The sequence below is a fragment of the Labeo rohita genome, chromosome 20, assembly GCF_022985175.1.
Source record: "Labeo rohita strain BAU-BD-2019 chromosome 20, IGBB_LRoh.1.0, whole genome shotgun sequence".
Classification (NCBI taxonomy): Eukaryota; Metazoa; Chordata; class Actinopteri; order Cypriniformes; family Cyprinidae; genus Labeo; species Labeo rohita.
Window position 1 is genome coordinate 21,806,795 of NC_066888.1, and position 21,973 is coordinate 21,828,767.

Consider the following 21,973-nt stretch of genomic DNA (forward strand, 5'->3'; position numbering starts at 1 on the left):
CCAGCAGAGGATACCGTTTCATCAAAAGGATGAGACGGGTTCGTGACAAACACTCCTAATGTGAGAGGAGACGAACATGTCTGAATCTCTTCGTCCCTTTCTCCTCCCACGAAACAGACTTTGGTTTTTGACACTTCTCCTTCTGGCATCTCCCAACTCTAGCGTTTGATCACCACCTGTTCGTAGGCACCAGCTCCAACCCTGAAAAGAAGTCAGCATTTACATGCAACCCAGTAAATGCAGCGATTTACATTTTTATAAAGCGTGGGGGAATACCACTGCTTACTGGCTGATTTTGCTCTGTTATTTAAAGAGACAGTAACAAGAAAATCCTGCCATTCCATGCAGAAAGGAAGATTTAGCAGAACATCCAAGCTGCTCTTTCTTCACATAATGAAAGTGAATGTCCATAAACGTAGTCCATATGAATCAATGCACTATATTTGTGACTCAGGACCACAAAACCAGTCAGAAGGGTCAATTTTGTGAAATTAAGATTTATATCTCCTCTGAAATCTGTTAGGACAAGACAATAGTTGGCTGAGATACAACTATTTGAAAACCTGAGGGTGCAAAAAAAAAATCAAGATTTAGAGAAAATCACTTTTAAAGTTGTCCAAGTGAAGTTCTTAGCAATGCATACTACAAGTTGTGATATATTTACAGTAGGAAATTTACAAAATATCTTCATGGAACATGATTGTTATGTTATATCCTCATGATTTTTGGCATACAAACATATGACCCGGTCCCCATTCACTTTCATTACGTGGAAAAGAGCAGCTTGGTTGTTCTGCTAAACATCTCCTTTTGTCTTCCCAGGAAGAAAGAAAGTCATATGTGACACTGGACCACAAAACCAGTCATAAGTGTAAATTTCTCCAAATTGAGATTTTTTACACCATCTGAAAGCTGAATAAATAAGCTTTCCGTTCATGTATGGGTTTTTAGGAAAGGACAATATTTGGCCGAGATGCAACTATTTGAAAACCTGAGGGTGCAAAAAAATCAAGATTTTGAGAAAAAGTTGTCCAAGTGAAGTTCTTAGCAATGCATACTACAAGTTGTGATATATTTACAGTAGGAAATTTACAAAATATCTTCATGGAACATGATTGTTATGTTATATCCTCATGATTTTTGGCATAAAAGAGAAATCAATCATTTTGACCCATACAATGTATTTTTTCTATTGCTACAAATATACCCGTGCTACTTAAGACTGGTTTTGTGGTCCAGGGTCACTTCTTCCCAGGAAGAAAGAAAGTCATATGTGACACTGGACCACAAAACCAGTCATAAGTGTAAATTTCTCAAAATTGAGATTTTTTACATCACCTGAAAGCTTGCCATTGATGTATGGGTTGTTAGGAAAGGACAATATTTAGCCGAGATGCAACTATTAGAAAATATGGAATCTTATGGTGCAAAAAAATATTGAGAAAATCGCTTTTAAAGTTGTCTATATGATCGAATCATGAACATGATCTTTACTTAATATCCTAATGATTTTTGTCATAAAAGAAAAAAATCAATAAATTTGACCCATCCAATGTATTTTTGGCTATTGCTACAAATAAACCCGTGCAACGTAAGACTGGTTTTGTCGTCCAGGGTCACATATGGCTGTGGAATGACATTTCGATGACTAAACAATGACAGCATTTTCATTGTTGGCTGAAATATTCTTCCAAACTCACCTGGCAGGAAGGTGATGGCTACCTAGTGCTGTGCTCCCACCAGGCCCCACAAACAAGCGCAGACCTTCCTCTGAAACACACACACACACACACACACACACACACACTTGAAATAGATATCGCCTCCATTCTGCATGCACAAAGTCACGACTCTTCTCTGGGGACACAAAAACCAAATTGGTCTATTTCTAATGAGAACCTGTCGCCAGGTCATCTAAAAATAATACAAAAACTAATAGGACACAGACATAGAGACGTGCTCTGGAGCAGAGACACTTCAATACACCTACTGAGAAGCAGCAGCTACCTGTAAACATTTCCACCAATTAAACATACTGTTTCTCTGTTTTTATTTCTGTTTTCTTTCTACATCTGCACTGATACTGATCCATCACAAGCAAGTTAGTTGCCGAAAATGCTATTTAATGGCAGCAAAAATCCAGTGTTAATAATCAGAATGAAAAATGAAATTTATGAAATATTATTTGAAACAACAATAAAAAAGTTTTTAATTAGAGAATGAACTACAATCCTACAAGGCACTGCAAATGATGTATACAAATAATAGTACAATATAAAACGATTTAGTCAGAAAGAAAGAAAGATGGAATTGATAAAATATTATTGGAAATCTAGTTACTAAAAATATAAAATGTTTAGTAATTAGTTCAGTAACAAAAGAAGCCCATGAAGCACCGCTGATGCAATAAAATATAATATTAATCTTTAATTATTTATTATAAGGATAAAAATCAATATAATTGAAGTTTATTGCAAAATAGACATAAAACAGTAACATAAGTTGTTTGAGATATAAAGACTAATTTGATTATATAATTTGCAGTTCTTCATGACAGCTCAAGGCTAAGCTCTTTTGGTGCAGTTCTCATTTCTATGGTAACGGCGACTTATCTGATGAATTCAAAGTGTTGCCTGCTTCATATATAGTTCTTCACTGGGAATTTGGGCATTATATGTGATTTTTAAAAAATTAAGTTAAATTCACAGTAATAGGAGTTGCTTAACATTCATAACTTGTTGATCATTAAACCAAATATTATATATAATATTACATAGCTGTTTTATCTTTTATTAATATTATATACAGTTGAAGTCAAAAGTTTACATACACCTTGCAGAATCTACAAAATAAGGGATCATACAAAATGCATATTCGTTTTTTTTAGTACTGACCTGAATAGGATATTTCACATAAAAGATGTTTACATATAGTCTACAAGTGAAAATAATAGTTGAACTTATAAAAATGACTGTGTTGTTACCTGAATGATCCACAGCTGGGATTTTTCTGATTTAGTAATAGTTGTTCATGAGTCCCTTGTTTGTCCTAGACAGTTCAGCTGTCTGCTTTTCTTCAGGTCCCACAAATTCTTTGGGTTTTCAGCACTTTTGTGCATTTAAACCCTTTCCAACAATGACTCATATGCAACTATTACAGAAGGTTCAAACACTCACTGATGCTCCAGAAGGAAACACGATGCATTAAGAGCCAGGGGTGTGTACATTTGTCTTATTTTGCCTAAATTTCTTTTTTTTTCATTTAGTACTGCCCTTTAGAAGATACAGAGGATACTTGCAGGTTTTCCAGAAGGCAAAATAAGTTACATTTACCCTGATCTTCAAATTCAAAAAGTTTTCACCCCCTGGCTCTTAAAGCATCATGTTTCCTTCTAAAGCATCAGTGAGCACTTGAACCTTCTGTAATTAAGTAAAAGAAGTCTGTTAAAGGGTCTATTATGCCCCCTTTTACAAAATATGGTGTCTCCAGAATGTGTCTTTATTGTATCATTTTGAAAATGCTTATTTTGAGTGGAAGCAGAAACATGCTGTTTTCGTGCATGTCTCTTTAAATGTAAATGAGCTGCTGCTCCCCACCCCCTTTTCCAGAACAGGACTGTATCTTTACACCTCAGATACTCTGCCAAAAAATATGCTTGGTTTTGATTATCATGTCTATCGTACTGAAATCACGTGTTTTAAAGCCAGTTTAAACTTCTGATATATGATTTTCTGAGTGCACATAGCATGCACAGAAAGCGGCTGTTACACGGCATGTGAGTACTAAACTAGTTCTTTTTCATGTCTTATTGCACTTAAACTGTCAAATACACACAAGTTAATGTTAAAAACACACGAGTTACAAAAACAGTTGGTTATGTTTGTGAAGGTAAACAGCTGGGAAAGAAATCGCATGTTTATATTAGATCTGTGTGGCAGCAGCGTAATATAAAGTAAATAAATATATAAATGCACTACTCTTTTGTCTCCTCTGAGGCTGTGACTCTAAATAGTGTTTTGTGCTTGACTGTGCAGACAATGACAGAGCAGTTAGCATGCTTTGCTCGAGCTTTCACCACGTTTGCAGAACTAGTAAACTTTTACTAGGTTGGTAGATGTCCCGGGGACCCGATTATAGCACTTAAACACGGAAAAAGTCATGATATGTCACCTTTAATAAACATGAAGAAGCCATTGTTACCTTCAGCACTGGAGTCCAGCAGACTGTGGGTGAAATCCTGGCTTTGCAGGATCTTCTCTACTACGTCATCAGCATCCACCCGTGTGGCATCTACCCTTTTCAGCTGAGACTCCATTGAGTCCTGTTTCACTGGGTATCTTGTATATATGAGAAAATAAATCTGATGAATCTAAATATCCTGAATTTAAAGCTTGATGAATACAGAAGAGGCATTCGTAGCAGTGTCTGACCTGCTGGCAGCTCTGTCAGGGGTTGATGGGTGTTCAGGCACAGCAGCACAGACCCCCGGGGCTGTAGGGGGCACTGTAGTTTGGTCACTCTCCTCACTGGGCTCAGGGATGCTGGCAATGCCGGTGGAAGTGCTGCCGACCGAGGTGGTCCTCCTGTGGGAGAACTCCGACAGACTGGAGGAACGTGAGTGACTTGTACTATAGCCTGAGAAACAACACAACATCGTTTTAAATTATTATTATTTCAGATACCGGATGGAATATCTAAAACACACATGCATACGCACACAACAGCTTAGAGACGGATATGTGATGAACACTTCTGTTTGCTCTGTGGGACTTTAAAACTAACTTTACACTTTGAGACAATCTAACGCAAAAGGTCAAAGTGAGCAATGTGTAACTGAATCTTAGAGGACAGCTTAATGAAATAAAGACTGAGTGCTTTCTCCTCTCTGGAAACACTAGAGGAAGTAGTGTTATCAAATTAGATCTGGGACATTTAATCCAGCTATTTTGTGATGGCTCTGAATCTTTCTAAAAGCCTATTTTCAGATTATTTAATAAAGCAAATAGCACTTTACATAAAAAAGGGAACAGAACAGGCCATGTAGATCTTAAAAATGTGTTTTTTTTACCATGTTCAGAACAATGGTCACAGGAAATTTGTTGATTGTCAAATTAAGACATCAAACTAAATATTGTATGATTTGTTTTATTCATGTTTTATGAGGTATTTTGCATCACTGCCGTTCAAAAGTTTGGAGTCATTAAGATTTTTATTAAAAAAATAAATACTTTTAGTTAACAAGGACACATTAAATTGACCAGAAGTTAAAAAAACAACTTTTTATTCATCAGATAACCCTTATGAATGCATTATATTTTTCACAACAATATTAAGCAGAATAAATGTTTTTAACACTGCTAATAATAATAATAATAAATGTTTCTTGAGCACCAAATCAGCATATTAGAAAAAAATAAAGACTGGAGTAATGGCTGCTGAAAATTCAACTTTTTCAAATATATTCAAATAGAAAACATTTATTTTAAATTGTAATAATATTTCAGAATATTACTGTTTTACTGTAATATGTACAAATGCAGCCTGGGTGAGCATAAGAAACTTCTTTCAAAAAAAAAAAAAAAAAACTCTTTGAACGATAATGTAAATCAAAACAAAAATAACAACATTTTGAGATCAATCCCGCCACTGTAGTGGATATAAAACAATGGGAAAACATGAGATTTGTGTCCCTAATGCTTTAATCAAAGTAATGGAACACCCTGTATGTGGAAAGTGCAACCTACTGTAAAAAATACATATAATATGAGCCAGTGAATTTGCACACACATTCTCTCTCTCTCTCTCATATGTGCACACACACATCACAGAACAGATTCACATGACATGCAGCCTACGTGCAAAATTACAAATCCCGTTAATCATCTTGCAATACCACTGCATCATGTTGACTGCCAGCCTTACAATATTACAGCCAGGGTTACAGACAACACTAATCATGCATGCAATCAAGTCCAGCAAGACAACAGAATCACATTGACTCACGATTAAGTGGTCAGAGAGAAAACAGTGGAAAAGGGGAAAGCCTACCTGATACTTTGGACTGCTGACTAGCGTAACTGGACGTTCGAGAGTGTCCGCACAGCCCGAGCTCATCAGGCAGAGAGCCACACTTCCCTGATGTCTCTGTGGACATAAGGGATTCAGTTCAGTCTTAATTAAACCTGCTCCATCACTATATGGGAGTCAATGCCAATCAAACCTGTTCTTCTCCTATTTCCAACCTTAAAATACATTATACTGTCTAATGTAGCCATGCTTTAGACCCCATTGGAGTAATTTAATGTGATTTGACTATTTAAATTAGGACTAATATATGCATTTCAAAACTTTTCAAAATCAACAAGTTAGTGGAAGAATAATATAATAGAGTGGTTTAGGGTTTATTACTGAATACTAAAAAAATATTTAAGTTACTATAACCTTTGTTGCAACTTTAACCTTTAGTACTTTTAGTTTTAATGTCACTTATAGCTGGAAATGTAAAAAAAAATATTAAATTGTGTTGAATTGATTTCAAAAGGTGTTGAACTGGTTTCAAAAGTTTTTTGATGGTTGTAACTTGCTTTACAAGTACAAAGTCTTATTTCCTGTGTTTATTTCCTGCTACAACCGGAAGTTAGGGCATGACATTTTTAAATTAGCCTTTCATTTACATCACATCTTTGAATCATGATTTGATAACTTTCTTAGAATTTATGCATTAGAAGGAGGGGCTTTCTATTTCTAGTAAGCATTTTATTGGTTAGAAGATTAATAATTTTGTCATTATTTTATTTAATTTTTTGTGATTTTCATGATTCATTTTGGTCTCATGTGAAAAAGAATTTTGTAAACTAAGTATGCCTGCACAAGTGTTGTTAGCATTAATTAAAACAAACTATTAGAAATCATTGTCAATAATAAATTAAAATGGTTGCACTGGCAAGTAACTGAAATTAAATAAGTTGAATAAGTTGAAGCACTAGAATTACTAAAACTATAAAAAATAAAATTCAACTAAAATTACAATGAAAATTAAATACACACTCTCCTCCATCAAAAGAGTAGCATTTCTCTGCCAAAAGCCCATGCTAACTCATCTATAAATCTTCAAACGTGCCCCTCTGAACAAATGGCGATACTGATTAATTTATCAATCGCCTCTAACAGAAAGACACATTTGGCATCTTTCTTTTATTTCATGAATATTTCAGATTAAATGGCCTAGTATGAATATTAATATAGATTTAATATTGTTCAATTATCGCAAATAAAATTCGTAAGCTAATTCTATTTTATGAACTGCACGCCTGCTCTACATCATAAGCAGTCAGTCATACTGAATGACTATGAAAGCAGAGTCAAGCCAGGCTAAATTATACATTAAAGACTGATGTTTTTGCCGGCCTCTGGACAGAAAAGGCACGCAGCATGTATGAGGGCAAAGAAAGGATAAAAGAGAGAGTGGGGGAAGAGAGAGCACTCTTTCAAGCTCCCGTTAGTTCAGCAGCATCAAATCAAATACACAGTCCTGTTTTCTTGCTACAAGACTGGATGCAGAATTAATGAGAAACTTCTTAAACGGTGTATGATGTAGACAGTTGATTAGAGCATCCAACATAAAAATGCAAACACATTTACGCACACATAAAGGACAAATGTTAAAAAACAAGGTCTGTGTGTGAAGCTGTTGTGCATCTCATTTTTTTGATTCGTTAACCAGTGTGTTTTGTGTGAGGTTTACCTGAGAGACTCAGAAAAGGTTTCTGTGTGTCTCCTCCTTTCCTGTCTTCCAACAGGCTCTCTGCATCACCCTGAATGCCTATTACGGTTGCAGTGGATGGAGGCCTAATACAAAGAGAACATGCAATCAATACGGTTGAAATGGAGCAGACTGAAAAATGCTGAATTTAAGAACTGAACCATCTGAATCCACCCACTGACGGTGGTCCATAAGAAGCCCCCAGAATCCCCAAACTCCATACTCTCCCCACGCTCCAGCCCACACAAATGTTTTTAGCGGGTATTCACCTTCACGCACAGTGTGTGTACATGTGTGGGTGGACAGTATTGGTTTCCAGTATGCAAATCTGCGTTCAAAGCTCTGATTTCCCCAGAGCGCTCATTCACACTCCTTCCCAACACACAGGCCATTTCTGAGAAAATACTATAATAGCAACCTCAAATGTTTAACAGGAAAAGGTCTCTGAGGGTCTTTAGCTAAATCTAAATTTAAACATAGCTGCAAGCAGCGATTTCCACGCTTCAAGCGCTTTAAGGCATTTAAGCACATATGAAACAGACATTATTTTGCAAGCTTGCAACCACCAATGATTTAAAAAAACATTTTTGGCACATCCAGGTAATTTTACCATAGAAATATTATGTTTTTTAACGGTTATGACTGTTATAGCGGCAGCTGCGATCCGATCTCCTTAAAACTTTGCATGCTTGTTTGAAATCACCAGTCGCATGTGGACACCAGGTTTCATGAAGTTTTGAGTTTTTCTTCAGGCTTTATAAGATTTTGAGTAAATTTGGACAGGCCCCTTTTCTAAACTACCCCGTTATAGCCTCATAAAATTTAGGACTAGTTTGTTAAAGTAGGTTTTTGATATCTTCTTACTCATTTAACAAACTGTTTGATTGACAGCAGAGGTTCTAGATGCAAAGCCATCCAGAATGAGGAGTTCTCACGTATGATACATATATCGCGTGTATGTTCGAAAAAACGTGTGGCATACAATTGTTTATGCCCTTGAAAAATGTGGTATCACCCTCCAGTGGCCGATTTCTTTCAAATTTCTCTCCTTTGTGGCTGTGAGTCAAACAGACCCACCAACTTTCGTTAACCTTGTCTAACAGGTGCTCAAACTTTGTCTGCCAATTGCAGCCATGTTTTTTAAGATATGTAAATGTCCTTATAGACACTTGTGGCACTTTGGACCAAGACTACACACACTTATTTTCATGTTGAAAGGACAAATGCCTGTGCAGTTATAGCCATTTTTATGTTTTTCCCTCTAATAGCAACACCAAATGGCCAAGCCCTGCGATTTTTTTCCTGTGACCTCAGATTGAGCCATTACATAAGCGTTCTGAGTTTGGTGAAGATATCTCATTCCGTTTAGGAGTTATAGGCATTTTACAAAAAGTGGCCCTATCACTTTCAAACATTTTGACGTTGTTTTGCGACGGTTGAAAGTTTAACTATTTTTTGATGATTATTTATATTTACTCTCCAGAGAATCTTTCTGCACTGGTTTGGTTCCGATCGGGCGAAAAACCTAGGACTAGTTCGCAAAAGTAGGTTTTTCAAAAAATGTGAAATTACCGGAAATTTCACCAGGCTCAAGACTGAATCTGAGACATATGTTTTGTCCGTCCATGAGCAAAGGACTTCAACGACATAAGACACTTGAGCCTGCAATTGATGGTTTAGCACTTATGAGGGATTTTATACTTTTGTTCGCTGTAGCGCACCCGTTAGGCCAACTGGAGCAAGCCTTGGTCATGTTGTAGGCGTACAACATGTACAACCATCAAGAAGTACTACCATCCCTCCAAGTTTCAAGTCTCTACAACTTACGGTTTGGTCTGCATGATCAGTTTTACGTGGAGATCGCTGATCCATGACCATTCTAACAATTACAATACGGTTTCAGTACTACATGCTTGAACCCCTAAAAATGCAGCTATGGTGGTGTAGGGACAAAAACCCAACTTCAATTCTCTCTCACTTGAGTAGCACTTAAAAGTAACACTCACGTTTTAAAACAGGGGTCCCCAGACATCAGCTGTGTGCTGATGATCACCTGCAGGCAAAGACAAATGACAAAAAGTGAGAAACTGGATGTGTATGACATATAACAATTTATTATTTGATTTTTCTTTTCTTCTGAGAATGTGATTGATTCGTGATCATGTAAAATTCATATGCATATTTTCCAGGGTGTTGCAAGGTGGTTGCTAAAGTGCTCTGAGTGATTATTAGAGTGATGTAATAACATGATTTAAGGAATACACATCTAGGGTTAGTGTTTTTTCCTAAAGTCGACATGAAACAGAAGTTGCAATAGTACTTTCTTCTCTATTGTGCTGTGTATGTGAAACAGCTTCTTGAACAATAAAAAAGGTTGGGGTGAATTTGATTTTGTCTATTGGGAACTGACTGAATCTGACTAAATGACTGTTATTGTTTGCTACTGCTGCCATCTCATGGGAGTGACAGGTTGTCCTGCCCTCGCACTAATAAACACGTCATCATAGAAGAGAAGTGATGTTGTTGCAAGATGGAGAGGAAGTTATTTTGAGGAAGTTAAGATTATGAGGGTACGTGAGTAAAGAAAAAATGAATGATGTGCACAGACAAAAAAATAAATAAATACTGCAATATGCCATTAAAATTAGAATTGTCCATCTTGATTTCATGGGAATTTTAGGCATGAGTAAGAACAATAGTGACCAAAAGGACAACTGACAACTTAGAGGATCATTAATTGCTCACCCTCATGTCGTCCCATACCCATAAGTCCTTCATTCATCTTTGAAACACAAATTTTATTTTTGATGAAACCCGAGAGCTTTCTGACCCTGCATAGACAGCAACACAACTACCACAATTCAAGGCCGAGAAAGGTGGTAAGGATATCATTAAAATAGTCCATGTGACGTCAGGGGTTCAACCATAATGTTATGAAGCTACAAGAATACTTTTTGTGCGCAAAGAAAATAAAAATAACGACTTTATTTAACAACACCACACGCATACGTCATGGTACTCTTGTCACGGTTGAACCACTGATGTCATATGGACTATTTTAACAATGTTGTTACCACCTTTCTGGACCTTGAACGGGGTAGTTGCATTGCTGTCTATGCAGTGTCAGAAAGCTCTCAGATTGCATCAAAAAATATCTTAATTTGTGTTCCAAAGATGAACAAAGGTCTTATGTCGAAGGTTTGGAAAAACATTAGGGTGAGTAATTAATGACAAAATTAAAGAATAAAAAGAATATAGCAATAAAAAAAATGGCTGAAAAGACCCTGAATGGAAGTCTGAACGGTTCTGCACCTTAAGGATGGAGTTGTCCTGTCTAGTGTTTTTGGTGTCATAACCCTCCAGGAGACACCTGCGTGTGGTGCTACCCGATCCTGCAAACTCCGCCAGGTTGAGATCAGCAAAACCCAGCTGTACAGAGAGCCAAAGCAGCACATATTTAGGAAAGTCAGTAGAAAAATAATTCAAAAATAAAAGGCACTGGAGCTTTAGAGTAAAAAGCTAAATAATAAGGTTAATGCTTTTATGAACAGAAGTGCACCACTCATACACAAATAGAATCGCATGCAAACACAGTGTTCCAGAGTGATCTATTTTCAGCTGTTCCTTTGCTATCAATATTTTATAATCCTCTACAGAACTGTCTACATGATGAATTACCAATGCCCTGTGTTAGTTTCTATTCATGAAAGGTAAATTTAGTACTTTTTTTGCAACATGATTTTGTCACCGTTTCTAATCACAACTTAGCTTTTATGTAGTTTATTTAAATAGTCCTTCAGAGTGAGTATAACAATCTTTATAAATATTCCAGTCTCATGTTATAAAAACCACATGTATAATAATTACAAAAGAATTAGTAAATGCTTTTTAAAATAGTGTTAGATGACATGAATGTCACACTTTGCTTTTTGTTAACTACACACAAACAAATTGAATAGAGTTGGTATTAAAAAAAAAAGAAGAAGGAATTACCTTTGCATAAGTCTTTCCACCTTTCAGTTCCTGTTACATAAAAAAACAGTCAAATCATTCTCAGTATTTGAACTCCAAACTGTTTATTATAAACCAAAATAGGTGCATGAGTGAGTTTCACCTTTCTGACCGAAACTCGACACACGCAGGGGTCAAGGACTCCGGTTCCAGCATTAGCGCTCATTTTACAGGGGAAGGAGAATCTTTTTCTCCAGCGTACACAGTTTGCCTGGACCGTCTCACTGTGAAATACAAACACACACTGGGCTGTTAATACAAGGAGTCACCGTAAAGAACACAAACTTGGCTTAAGACTTTAAAACAAACATCCACTCATCCAAAACAGCGTGAACTCTCTCTCACACCATCTGATCTCCATTTGCAAAATCCAAGAGGGGTGGACAGTTCCTGCAGCATTCCTCCTCAGGGAGATTTTGAAACGATTTCACAACAGAATGAGTCACAAAATCAAGCTTCATAATGAGTTTTAATATTCACTTCAAGTCGACTGCATTAAAAGAGTCTGACTCACATTCTGTGATTAATTAAAGCCTGGAGTCAGAGGGCCACACTGACAACATAAGTTTAATTAATTTCCCATCTGAAAATGGACCTCCCTGTGCAGGTGTTCTGCTTCCTAATTAGACAGATGTTTGCAGACAGGGCAGACGAATGAGACCCAGCGGGCTTTTGAAGAGATACAAGTCTGTAAAATTAACTTCAGGGCAATTGAGATGCTGTTACACGAACACATCAGGATTATGTTTTTTGTTCCCGTTGTAGTCAAAGGACAGTACTAACTCAAAGATTTCATGTTGCAAATACATGTTGTGCCTTTTTAAGCACTTAAAGGAATAGTTCACCCAAAAATGTAAATGTTGTTATCATTCGCTTACCCTCATGTCGTTCCAAACCTGTATCAATTTCTTTCTCGTGCTGAACACAAAAGAAGATATTTTAAAGAATTTTGAAGAACCAAACAGGGAAAGTAATACTATAAAAGTCAATAAGGGCTAACAACTGTTTGATTACCAGCATTTTTTTAAAATATATTCTTTTATGTTCAACATAAGAAAGAAACTCATGCAAGTTTGGAACAACATAAGGGTGAGTAAATGATGACAAAATGTTCATTTTTGGGTAAACTATCCCATTAATGGCACGAGGCTTTGGCACTGCTCATAAAATTAGATATTCATATTACCTGAATAAAATATTAGTGGTATTGAAGAGGAAGTGTACCATATTAAAAAACAAATATTTAATTAAAAGCATATAATTCACTAATTTTTGAAGATTTCGGATTGGTAACATTTTGTTCTATATTTTTAAAAGAAGCTGCTTAATATTTTAATATTATTGTAGGAAATATTTTTTTTTCCTACAATAAAATAAAAATAAATAAATACGTACTTTTGTCATAAGTACGTAGATTAATAATAAAAAAAAAATCTTACTATTAACCTTAAACTTTTCAATGGTAATAAGTCAAAATTCCAATAAATAAATCAATCATAAAAGCATCATAAATAACATGGAACTTAAATTCTTCAATCATACAGTGATGTATTAATTGATATCTATGTTAATTCATGTGTTATCAATTTGTGATTTATTTATTTAAATATACACTACCAAGACTTTAATGTTTTTAAAGAAGTCTCTTCTGCTCACAAAGCCTGCATTTATTTGATCCAAAGTACAGCAAAAACAGTAACATTTTGAACTATTTTCACTATTTAAAATAACTGTTTCTATTTGAATATATTTTAAAATGTAATCTATTCCTGTGATTTCAAAGCTGAATTTTTAGCAACAATACTCCAGTCTTCAGTGTCACATGATCATTCAAAAATCATTCTAATATTCTGATTTTCTGCTCAAAAAACATTTATTATTATTATGTTGAAAACAGCTGAGTATTCGGAAATAGACATTTTTGGAACGTTATAAATGTACTTATAACTTTTGATCAATTTAAAGAATCCTTGCTAAATAAAATTATTCATTTCTATAATTTCTCCAAGCTTTTGAATGGTATAGTGTATAATGTTACAAAAGCTTTTTATCTCAGATAAATGCTGATCTTTGGATCTTTCTATTCATCAAAGAATCCTGAAAAAAAACTACTCAACTGTTTTAAATATTGGTAAGAATAAAAAAAATGTTTCTTAAACAGCAAATAAGCATATTAAAATGATTTCTGAAGGATCATGTGACACTGATTACTGGAGTAATGATGCTAAAAATTATCTTTGATCACAGGATGAAATTACAATTTAAAATATATTCAAACAGAAATCAGTTATTTTAAATAGTAATAATATTTCATAATGTATTGTACTGCTGTATTTTCAATTAAATAAATGCAGGCTTGGTGAGCAGAAGAGACTTCTTTAAAAAAAAAAACATTAAAAATCTTATCAAATACTTTTGACTAACAGTGTATTTTGCCATATTTATTTGTTTTAAAATTAAAAATATATTTATTAATATGGCGCACACAGTCCTCGACAGATTACACTATCTTGTTATGACGTAATTAATTAGCATTTGATTAATCTTTTATATTGGTAGGAAAAAAACATCCACAGCTCATGCACTTGCCCTTACATAAACGGAGTTCCTCCTTTTATTCTATCATCTCCTAACGGTCCACAATGACGTCTTTGGGAAACACATCCAAAACAACACATAATTGGGCACCTCCCAACCAGCTGGGGAGATTCCCTAGCATAAGGCTTTTGCTTCGTGCCGAGTGAGTCATTTGGGTGAAAAAACAGCCTCTAATGCATGAACCAGGATGAACCACAGCTGGATGAAACCCTCAACTCTCAATCTGTCACCATAGCAGCAGAGGTCAATGACTTCTCTAAACAATGCTAGCATATTTCTCCTACCAACCAAAAAACATTTTTCCTTCCACCGAACATGTGTGGTTTCTAAGGAAATAAACAGCATGAGACAGTTTCGTTCATGCTAAAAACACTACACAAAGAAAAAGCTTGTGCAGCTGAATTGTAATTGTTGTAATGCTCAATGTATTTTATTTGCAAGAGGGAAATGATCCTGCTGTGTTAATAGACCTCAGAGGACTTGAAGTGTTTTAGACTGAAAACCCTCTGATATAAAGCACTACAATACTTTGCTGACTCACTGTAAACAACCAGTGTTTCATTTAAATTAAGCTCTTGACATGCATATATATATATATATATATATATATATATATATATATATATATACACACTGACAGTAAACTGATTAAAATGAACGTGAAATGAATTTCAGAAGCCATTTCATTTTTCGTAATTAGACCTATTTCAGAGTGAAACAGGAGTTAACGAATAGTGTAGGGCAAAACGTAATATCAAAACCAAACCTGAAAGTTTGTAGTAAACCACTTTTAAGAATGATTTTTGACATGGAGGCTGAAGGATAAGTCATTTTTAAAAATCATCTTAAAGGGATAGCTCACCCAAAAATGAAAATTACCCCATGATTTATTCACCCCCAAGCCATCCTAGGTGTATATGACTTTCTTCTTTCAGACGAAAACAATCAGATTATATTAAAGCTTGTATTATTTAAGGTGAATTAACATCTCGTTAGCTCGATTTAACATGAATTAACATGGCACAGGCATGATTTAACATGAGTTAGTATGTTGCTAGCATAATTTAACATGTTACTAGCATGATTACCATGTTTACTAGCATGCTGTTAACATGATCCTAGCGTGATTAACAAGTTGCTTGCATGTTGCTGGCATGTTATAGCATAATTAGCATGTTATTAACATGTTGTTAGCATGATTAGCAAGTTACTAGCATGTTATTAACATTTTGTTAGCATGATTAACAAGTTACTAGCATGATTGGCATTTTATTAACATGTTATCATGATTAAGTTATTAGTATGTTACTAAAATGATTCTAGCATGAGTAGCATGCTATTAACAGGTTGCTAGCATGTTTCTAGCATGATTAGCATGTTGTTAACATGATTAACATGTTATTAGCATGATGCTAGCATGATTAGTAAGTTAGCATGTTACAATAGCACGTTACTAACATGATTGTAGCATGAGTAGCATGTTGCTATCATGCTGTTAACATGATCCTAGTGTGATAAACAAGTTACTTACATGTTGCTGGCATGTTCTAGAATAAATAGCATGTTATTAACATGTTGTTAGCTTGTTATTAGCATGATTAACAAGTTAATAGCATGTTACTAACATGATTCTAGCATGAGTAGCATGTTACTATCATGTTACTAACGTGATTTTAGCATGAGTAGCAATTTACTAACATGTTGCTAGCATGTTTTTAGCATGATTAGCATGTTGTTAGGCATGATTAGCAAGTTACTAGCATGATTTTACCATGTTTCTAGCATGCTTAGCATGTTGTTAACATGTGTCTAGCATAATTAGCATGTTACTAGTACGCTGTTAGTATGTTTCTAGCATGATTAGCAAGTTACTAACATTTGGCTAGCATGTTAGCATGATTGGCAAGTTACTATCATGTTACTAACATGTTTTTAACACGAGTAGCAAGTTACTAACATGTTGCTAGCATGTTTCTAGCTTGATAAACATGCTACTAGCATGTTGTTACATGATTAGCCTGTTATTAACATGTTGTTAGCATGATTAGCAAGTTACTAGTATGATTCCAGCATGATTAGCAAGTTACTAGCATTTGGCTAGCATGTTTTTAACATGATTAGCATGTTATTATCATAATTAGCATGTTACTAGCATGTTGTTAACATGTTTTTAGCATGTTACTAGCATGTTGTTAACATGTTTCTAGCATAATTAGCAGGTTACAAACATGTTAGGATGTTTCTATCCTAATCCAGTTAAAACCAGCTAAACCCAGTTGATTCAATAAAGAAACAGCTAAAACCAGCTAGCTGGATTATGCTGAAAGCAGCTGGTTTAAGAAGAAAGTCATAAACTTTTCATTTTTAGGTGAACTATTCCTTAACCGTATCCCGATAGTAAGCTTATTCACATGTAAATTACATTACATTTTAAATAGCTAATTCTATTTTTTTAAAAATTGCAATTTTAGAACCTGCAACACTAGCATAAAACGTGATGTCTGCCAAAAAGAAAGTCATTTCAAGGCAGATCAAGTTATGAATCAAGTCGTTCAAATCATATTACACTACAGTTTTATTTTGATTATTATCAATATATCAACATGACTGTTATCAGTCCAAAGTCCTGCTTTGCTGCCTCTTCTCCCCAACACAAAGGTGGCACTGCAAATTATAAAAAAAGAGGACATGATAATGTCAAGAAATATGACTCCTTTTCCTGACCAATATGATTATAGGCAAATTACTGGCAGTGAGACTATAAACGAAAAGCTGCAGACTCATAATTCAGACATACAACCCGAGCAAGGCCAGAGCTCCGATCGATACAGGAGGCCTCCATCTTCATAATAACCATACTGCAGGTCAAATTCAGATTTTTGCTTTCTAGCTATCACATAATAACTATCTGACTCTCTGCTCTAATAGACTCCATTGGCTGTGCACAGAGCTTACTGGAACAATTCAGCATCACAATGACTCATTAATACCTTCCCTACAAAGCACTAATGATGCGAAAACACAAAGGACATAATGAATTCAGTAGCATTATATACTTAATAGCATGCATTACTAGCACAAATGAAAACAATCTACCATATTTGCACTCATTATCTTCCTGGAAAAATGGCACAGTCCTATTTTTTTGGTGCTAGAGCCATTAGCATCACTGCCCGCGCTGGAATAACGAGCTGTTAAACCAATGCTTATGCCAAAATGTGCAACAGGCTTAATGTTGTAATAAAGAACCATGACAAGCCACTGGTCTAATTTCTGTATTTGGAATATATGCCGTTGCCATGGCAAAGTCAGCTGAGCGAATGAGAGCAGAAGTGCTTTGGTTCACTGTGCTCTTTCCTTAGGTTCTCCCACAGGATGTCTGCAATGAAACAGGAGTTCTTCAAAAAGAGCACCACAGGCGGATGGAAGCAAACTCGAGTCTGGAGGGAGAATAAACTCACGAGTCTTAGACACTCTTTGCAAACTGCATAATTGAAAAGAGAAGCACTGATGTAGCCCAAGCTTGATCTTGATCTTCTAAGCCGCTGTGGTTTTGGTCTACAGCTCTCTTTCGGTTTGAATGAATAAGCTACTTGCTTATGCAATGTCGAGGAGTTGTTTGATGGAAATTTGTCATGGTGAAGTTTGACAGCCCACTTTCACTGCCTGACATATTAATATTTAACTGCGGGAAGCCTTTGTATTGCGGAGCTTCAAAAACGAGTGAATGACAAATGATGCAGCAAGACACAGACAAAGAGTTTGTGATGTCTCTACTGAAAGGATAGAGATGGCTTTTTTTAGGACTCAATTATTTATCTTTATTTATTATTGGATATTTCACAGTATATTGCATTATACACTACCAGTCAAAATTTTTTGAACAGTAAGATTCTTAATGTTTGTTTTTTTTAAAGAATTTCTTCTGCTCACCAAGCTTGCATTTATTTGATCCGAAGTACAGCAAAAGCAGTAAAATTGTGAAATATTTTTATTCTTTAAAATAACTGTTTTCTATTTGAATATCTTTTAAAATGTAATTTATTTCTGTGATTTCAAGCTGAATTTTAGTATCATTACTCCAGTCACAGGATCCTTCAAAAATCATTCTAATATTTTGATTTGCTGCTCAAAAAACATTTATTATTATTATTATTATTATTATTATTATTATTTTTAGGTTTCTTTAATGAATATAAAGTTCAGAAAAACAGCATTTATCTGAACATTTCTAGAAATTCATCTGAATTTCTAGAATTTATATCCCCCCAAAAAATTATAATGACTCCAAGCTTTTTAATGGTATAGTGTATAATGTTACAAAAGCTTTTTATTTCAGATAAATGCTGATCTTTGGATCTTTTTATTCATGAAATAATTCTGATAAAATCTCAACTGTTTTAAATACTGATAATAATATATATATATATATTTAAAAATGTTTCTTGAACAGCAAATCAGCATATTAGAATGATTTCTGAAGGATCATGTGACACTGAAGACTGGAGTAATGATACTGAAAATTCAGCTTTGAAATCACACGAATAAATTGGTTTTTTAAAATATATTCAAATAGAAAACAGTTATTTTAAATAGTAAAAATAATACAAATTTTTACTGTTGTAAAAGTTGCAAATAAATCCAAGCTTGGTGAGTAGATGAGACGTCTTTAAAAAAAAAAACATTCAAAATCTTTTGACTGGTAGTGTATATGCAATATACTATGTGCTAAAATAGCTTCAAATATTAAAGTTACAATATAAAGTCATAAAAATGACCACTTATAAATCTCTTGACACTAACAATGCCACGATCAAATGTTTGAGTCTCAGGGAATGCATGAACTGATAAATACCCTGAATGCTGTGTAACTCGCTTTTAGATAAAAGCATCTGCCAAATGCATAAATAAATGCAGAATAATTTCGGAAGGTCCAGCAACTGACTGTCACATTTGCACCTCTGATGGCGTCATAAGACATTCATCAAGCAGTAATAATCTATAACACTGCACAGTTTTTGTTGCTGCTCTGCATTTATATCCGCCCCCTCAAACATGATGCATTAACATCCTGCATGCAGGTCAACTGGTGTGCAGGTCTGAGAACAGCACAGTTCATTTACACATCAAACACACGCACACACACATATATAGCTATAATGTGTGGCCTGAAGTGACTCAGCAAAAGAACTGCCTTAATATGAAGCACAAACAGCACACAGGATATGCTTAATAGACTGCAGTTATAGATAAAAGATAAAAATTAAAAACACAATGCAATCCTCCTAGACTACACGGTAGACCACTTCTGATAATTCTTCTGACTAAAAATAAATTCTGCCAGTGAGTATCTTTTTAGCTCAGGTTTTACAATTACATTTTAACTGTCAACGTCAGTGATATCTTCATCTACACACTGACAAAATTCAAGAGCAATCCACTAACTTATGACTGTTTTTCCATGGTCTCTGACATATTATAATTACTAACTAACCTTTACATAAATGACATGTCAGCTTTATAGAGCACTGGGTCATTTCCTCTTAGGTAAAAATTAAGTAATGTAGGTCATACATGGTGTAATATTCATAGGCTATAAAGGTCTAAACTTTTTTTATATATATGAATATATGAAGTACATGCTTTAAGGCCAGATTTTTGACACTTTAAGTTCTGTTGGGGTTTTAATATGTCTAGATATTACTATGAAATTATCCCCTATGAAATTATTTTTAACAAATACCTATAATATGAACTACAAAAACACGAAAATGTTAACTTTAAACTTAATTGAAATAATGTGCAATTATACACCTTACACATAAACGTAAAAGACTAACAATTTTTAAGAAACACAGACTATTTCCCCACACAGCTCTGAATATGACATGTACTGGTATTTGCTTATGTTTTATCTTACCGAGATGACTCCTCCGAGAATCCGCCGTCAAGCAAACGGACTTTACAGAACAGAACTCCGTTGACGAACGGAACCGACGACAGCTCGTCCAGCTCAAAATCAACTCTAAACTTAAACTTCTTTTTCTTCATCATCTTGACGTCGATTCCCACCAGACCTGTTACCGCTCGATAATGCCTTCGGTCATACGCTGTGAAGGGGCATTACTTTTATTTGCTCATCTTTGGAGAACCTCTGTTGTTAGAGCTGATAGCCGTTAGCCACTGCTGGAATCCCCTTTGCTTATAATGGAAAGCTAAGCTAACGATGATGATAATACAGTCTTAACGGATTCTGCTGTCATTAACTACATCGTTACAATCAAAAATGGTACTGAAAATGGATATGCCCGTCAGTGGATGTGCAGTCTCTGTGGGTGATAGACTGTTCCGCTCCGCGGAGGCTTGTGTAGTGTTGCTGTATTGTGTGTTGTCGTGTAGTAGTAAAAAAACAGACGACGCTTCTTAAAGGGCCAGTCAACTAATAAAGCTTAAGTGAAGCGAGGGACAAAGGACAGCTAATAGGACATAATACATGTGATAAATGAGTTAAGGATTCTGTGTATTTTTGATAGTACACAAAATCGTTAGAATGTTTCCGTGTATAATATAATAACATTGTGACTTAAAGGTACAGTACTCATTTTGACATTACACTGGGTTGCGTGAGAATCAGTAGGTGTCGTTTGATAAACTGTTTTCAGTGACTTTCACATTTATTTACCTACATATTTGTAATCATTTTTCATCCAGAGTTATCAAATTCATAATGTTGCATAATTATTGTAAATGTGAACAGTATGATTAGAATTAAGGGCAGTTTCACCAAACAGGTGCCATTTGCTTGATGTAACTCTTAAAAAAAACCTTCATTTTTATTCTTTTTTTAACTGAATCAAGTAATACACATATTTAACTATTTAACACATGTAGTGGTTAATTTCATGTAACTTTATTAAATTTTTACATGGTGTTTAAGTGGAAGATGGATGCAGTTTTCTCAGTTACCAAAACTCTTGTTTTTTTAAAAAAGCATGTTTAAAAATATGTCAACTAATTCCTTTGTTTTCCTGGTATTTATTTGAAAGAAATTGCTGATTTCATGGTCAAAAACATATATTTATCATAAAAAATCACGGTATATCTGCGCAAGGTGTTTTTTTTAAAGAACACAAACCCATTTTTTAATTTTAAAGGCAACTCAAACCTCACGTTTCTGAAATGTGTTTTTTTATGATGCAATTTATTTAAAAATATGATAAATGATGAACCAAACCTAAATTTATATTTATAAATATACTTTTTTTTAAACATGGTGGATGCACTTCTGTGGGACAAAATATTCTTTAATATTTGTTATAAAATGTTGGAGCCTTTTGTTGTAACATTTTGGTTCATTTAGTCAATATGAACACAGGTTTTTTTAGTAAGGGCCTATCTGTTTAAATTACACTGTGTTACTTGTTCAGTTACTTGTTTAAGTGACATATTAGTCACACTATACTTAGTTTACTACCACCGGTTCTGTGGAAATTAAAGGCTAAACTTAACCACTGATGGCCAGAGAGAGTGGGTTGATTCTGTTTAACGCATTAACAGTAATATGGAGCAACACTGACCACTAGTGGTTCATAATAGTGTTAC

The 21,973-nt window shown here is 34.8% G+C and overlaps 1 protein-coding gene across 2 annotated transcripts; it reads right to left on the reverse strand.

Moving 5' to 3' along the window:
* Positions 1-87: 87 nt before the first annotated feature.
* On the reverse strand, positions 88-20,784 carry fam102bb (family with sequence similarity 102 member Bb). Of its 2 annotated transcripts, XM_051139559.1 has the most exons (11): positions 20,292-20,783; positions 11,877-11,997; positions 11,756-11,785; positions 11,075-11,191; positions 9,769-9,815; positions 7,745-7,848; positions 6,049-6,144; positions 4,431-4,635; positions 4,201-4,337; positions 1,701-1,770; positions 88-201 (listed from the first exon to the last, which is right to left on the reverse strand). In XM_051139559.1, exons 1-11 carry the CDS (start codon positions 20,423-20,425, stop codon positions 159-161), a joined length of 1,104 nt encoding a protein of 367 aa, XP_050995516.1. In that variant the 5' UTR covers positions 20,426-20,783; the 3' UTR covers positions 88-158. The 2 variants fall into 2 exon arrangements, with proteins under 2 accessions (XP_050995516.1, XP_050995517.1); XM_051139560.1 differs by lacking the exon at positions 6,049-6,144 and having other exon boundaries at positions 20,292-20,784.
* Positions 20,785-21,973: the final 1,189 nt, after the last annotated feature.

Bases quoted from the DNA above. Each gene is read 5' to 3' on its own strand.
- fam102bb (XM_051139559.1), bottom strand. From the start codon at position 20,425: ATGATGAAGAAAAAGAAGTTTAAGTTTAGAGTTGATTTTGAGCTGGAC. The intron at 1,771-4,200 runs GTAACAATGGCT...TGTGTGTTTCAG, and splicing joins GCTGGACTCCAGTGCTGAAG to AGGAAGGTCTGCGCTTGTTT. The intron at 202-1,700 runs GTGAGTTTGGAA...ACTTCTTTTCAG, and splicing joins AGCCATCACCTTCCTGCCAG to GGTTGGAGCTGGTGCCTACG.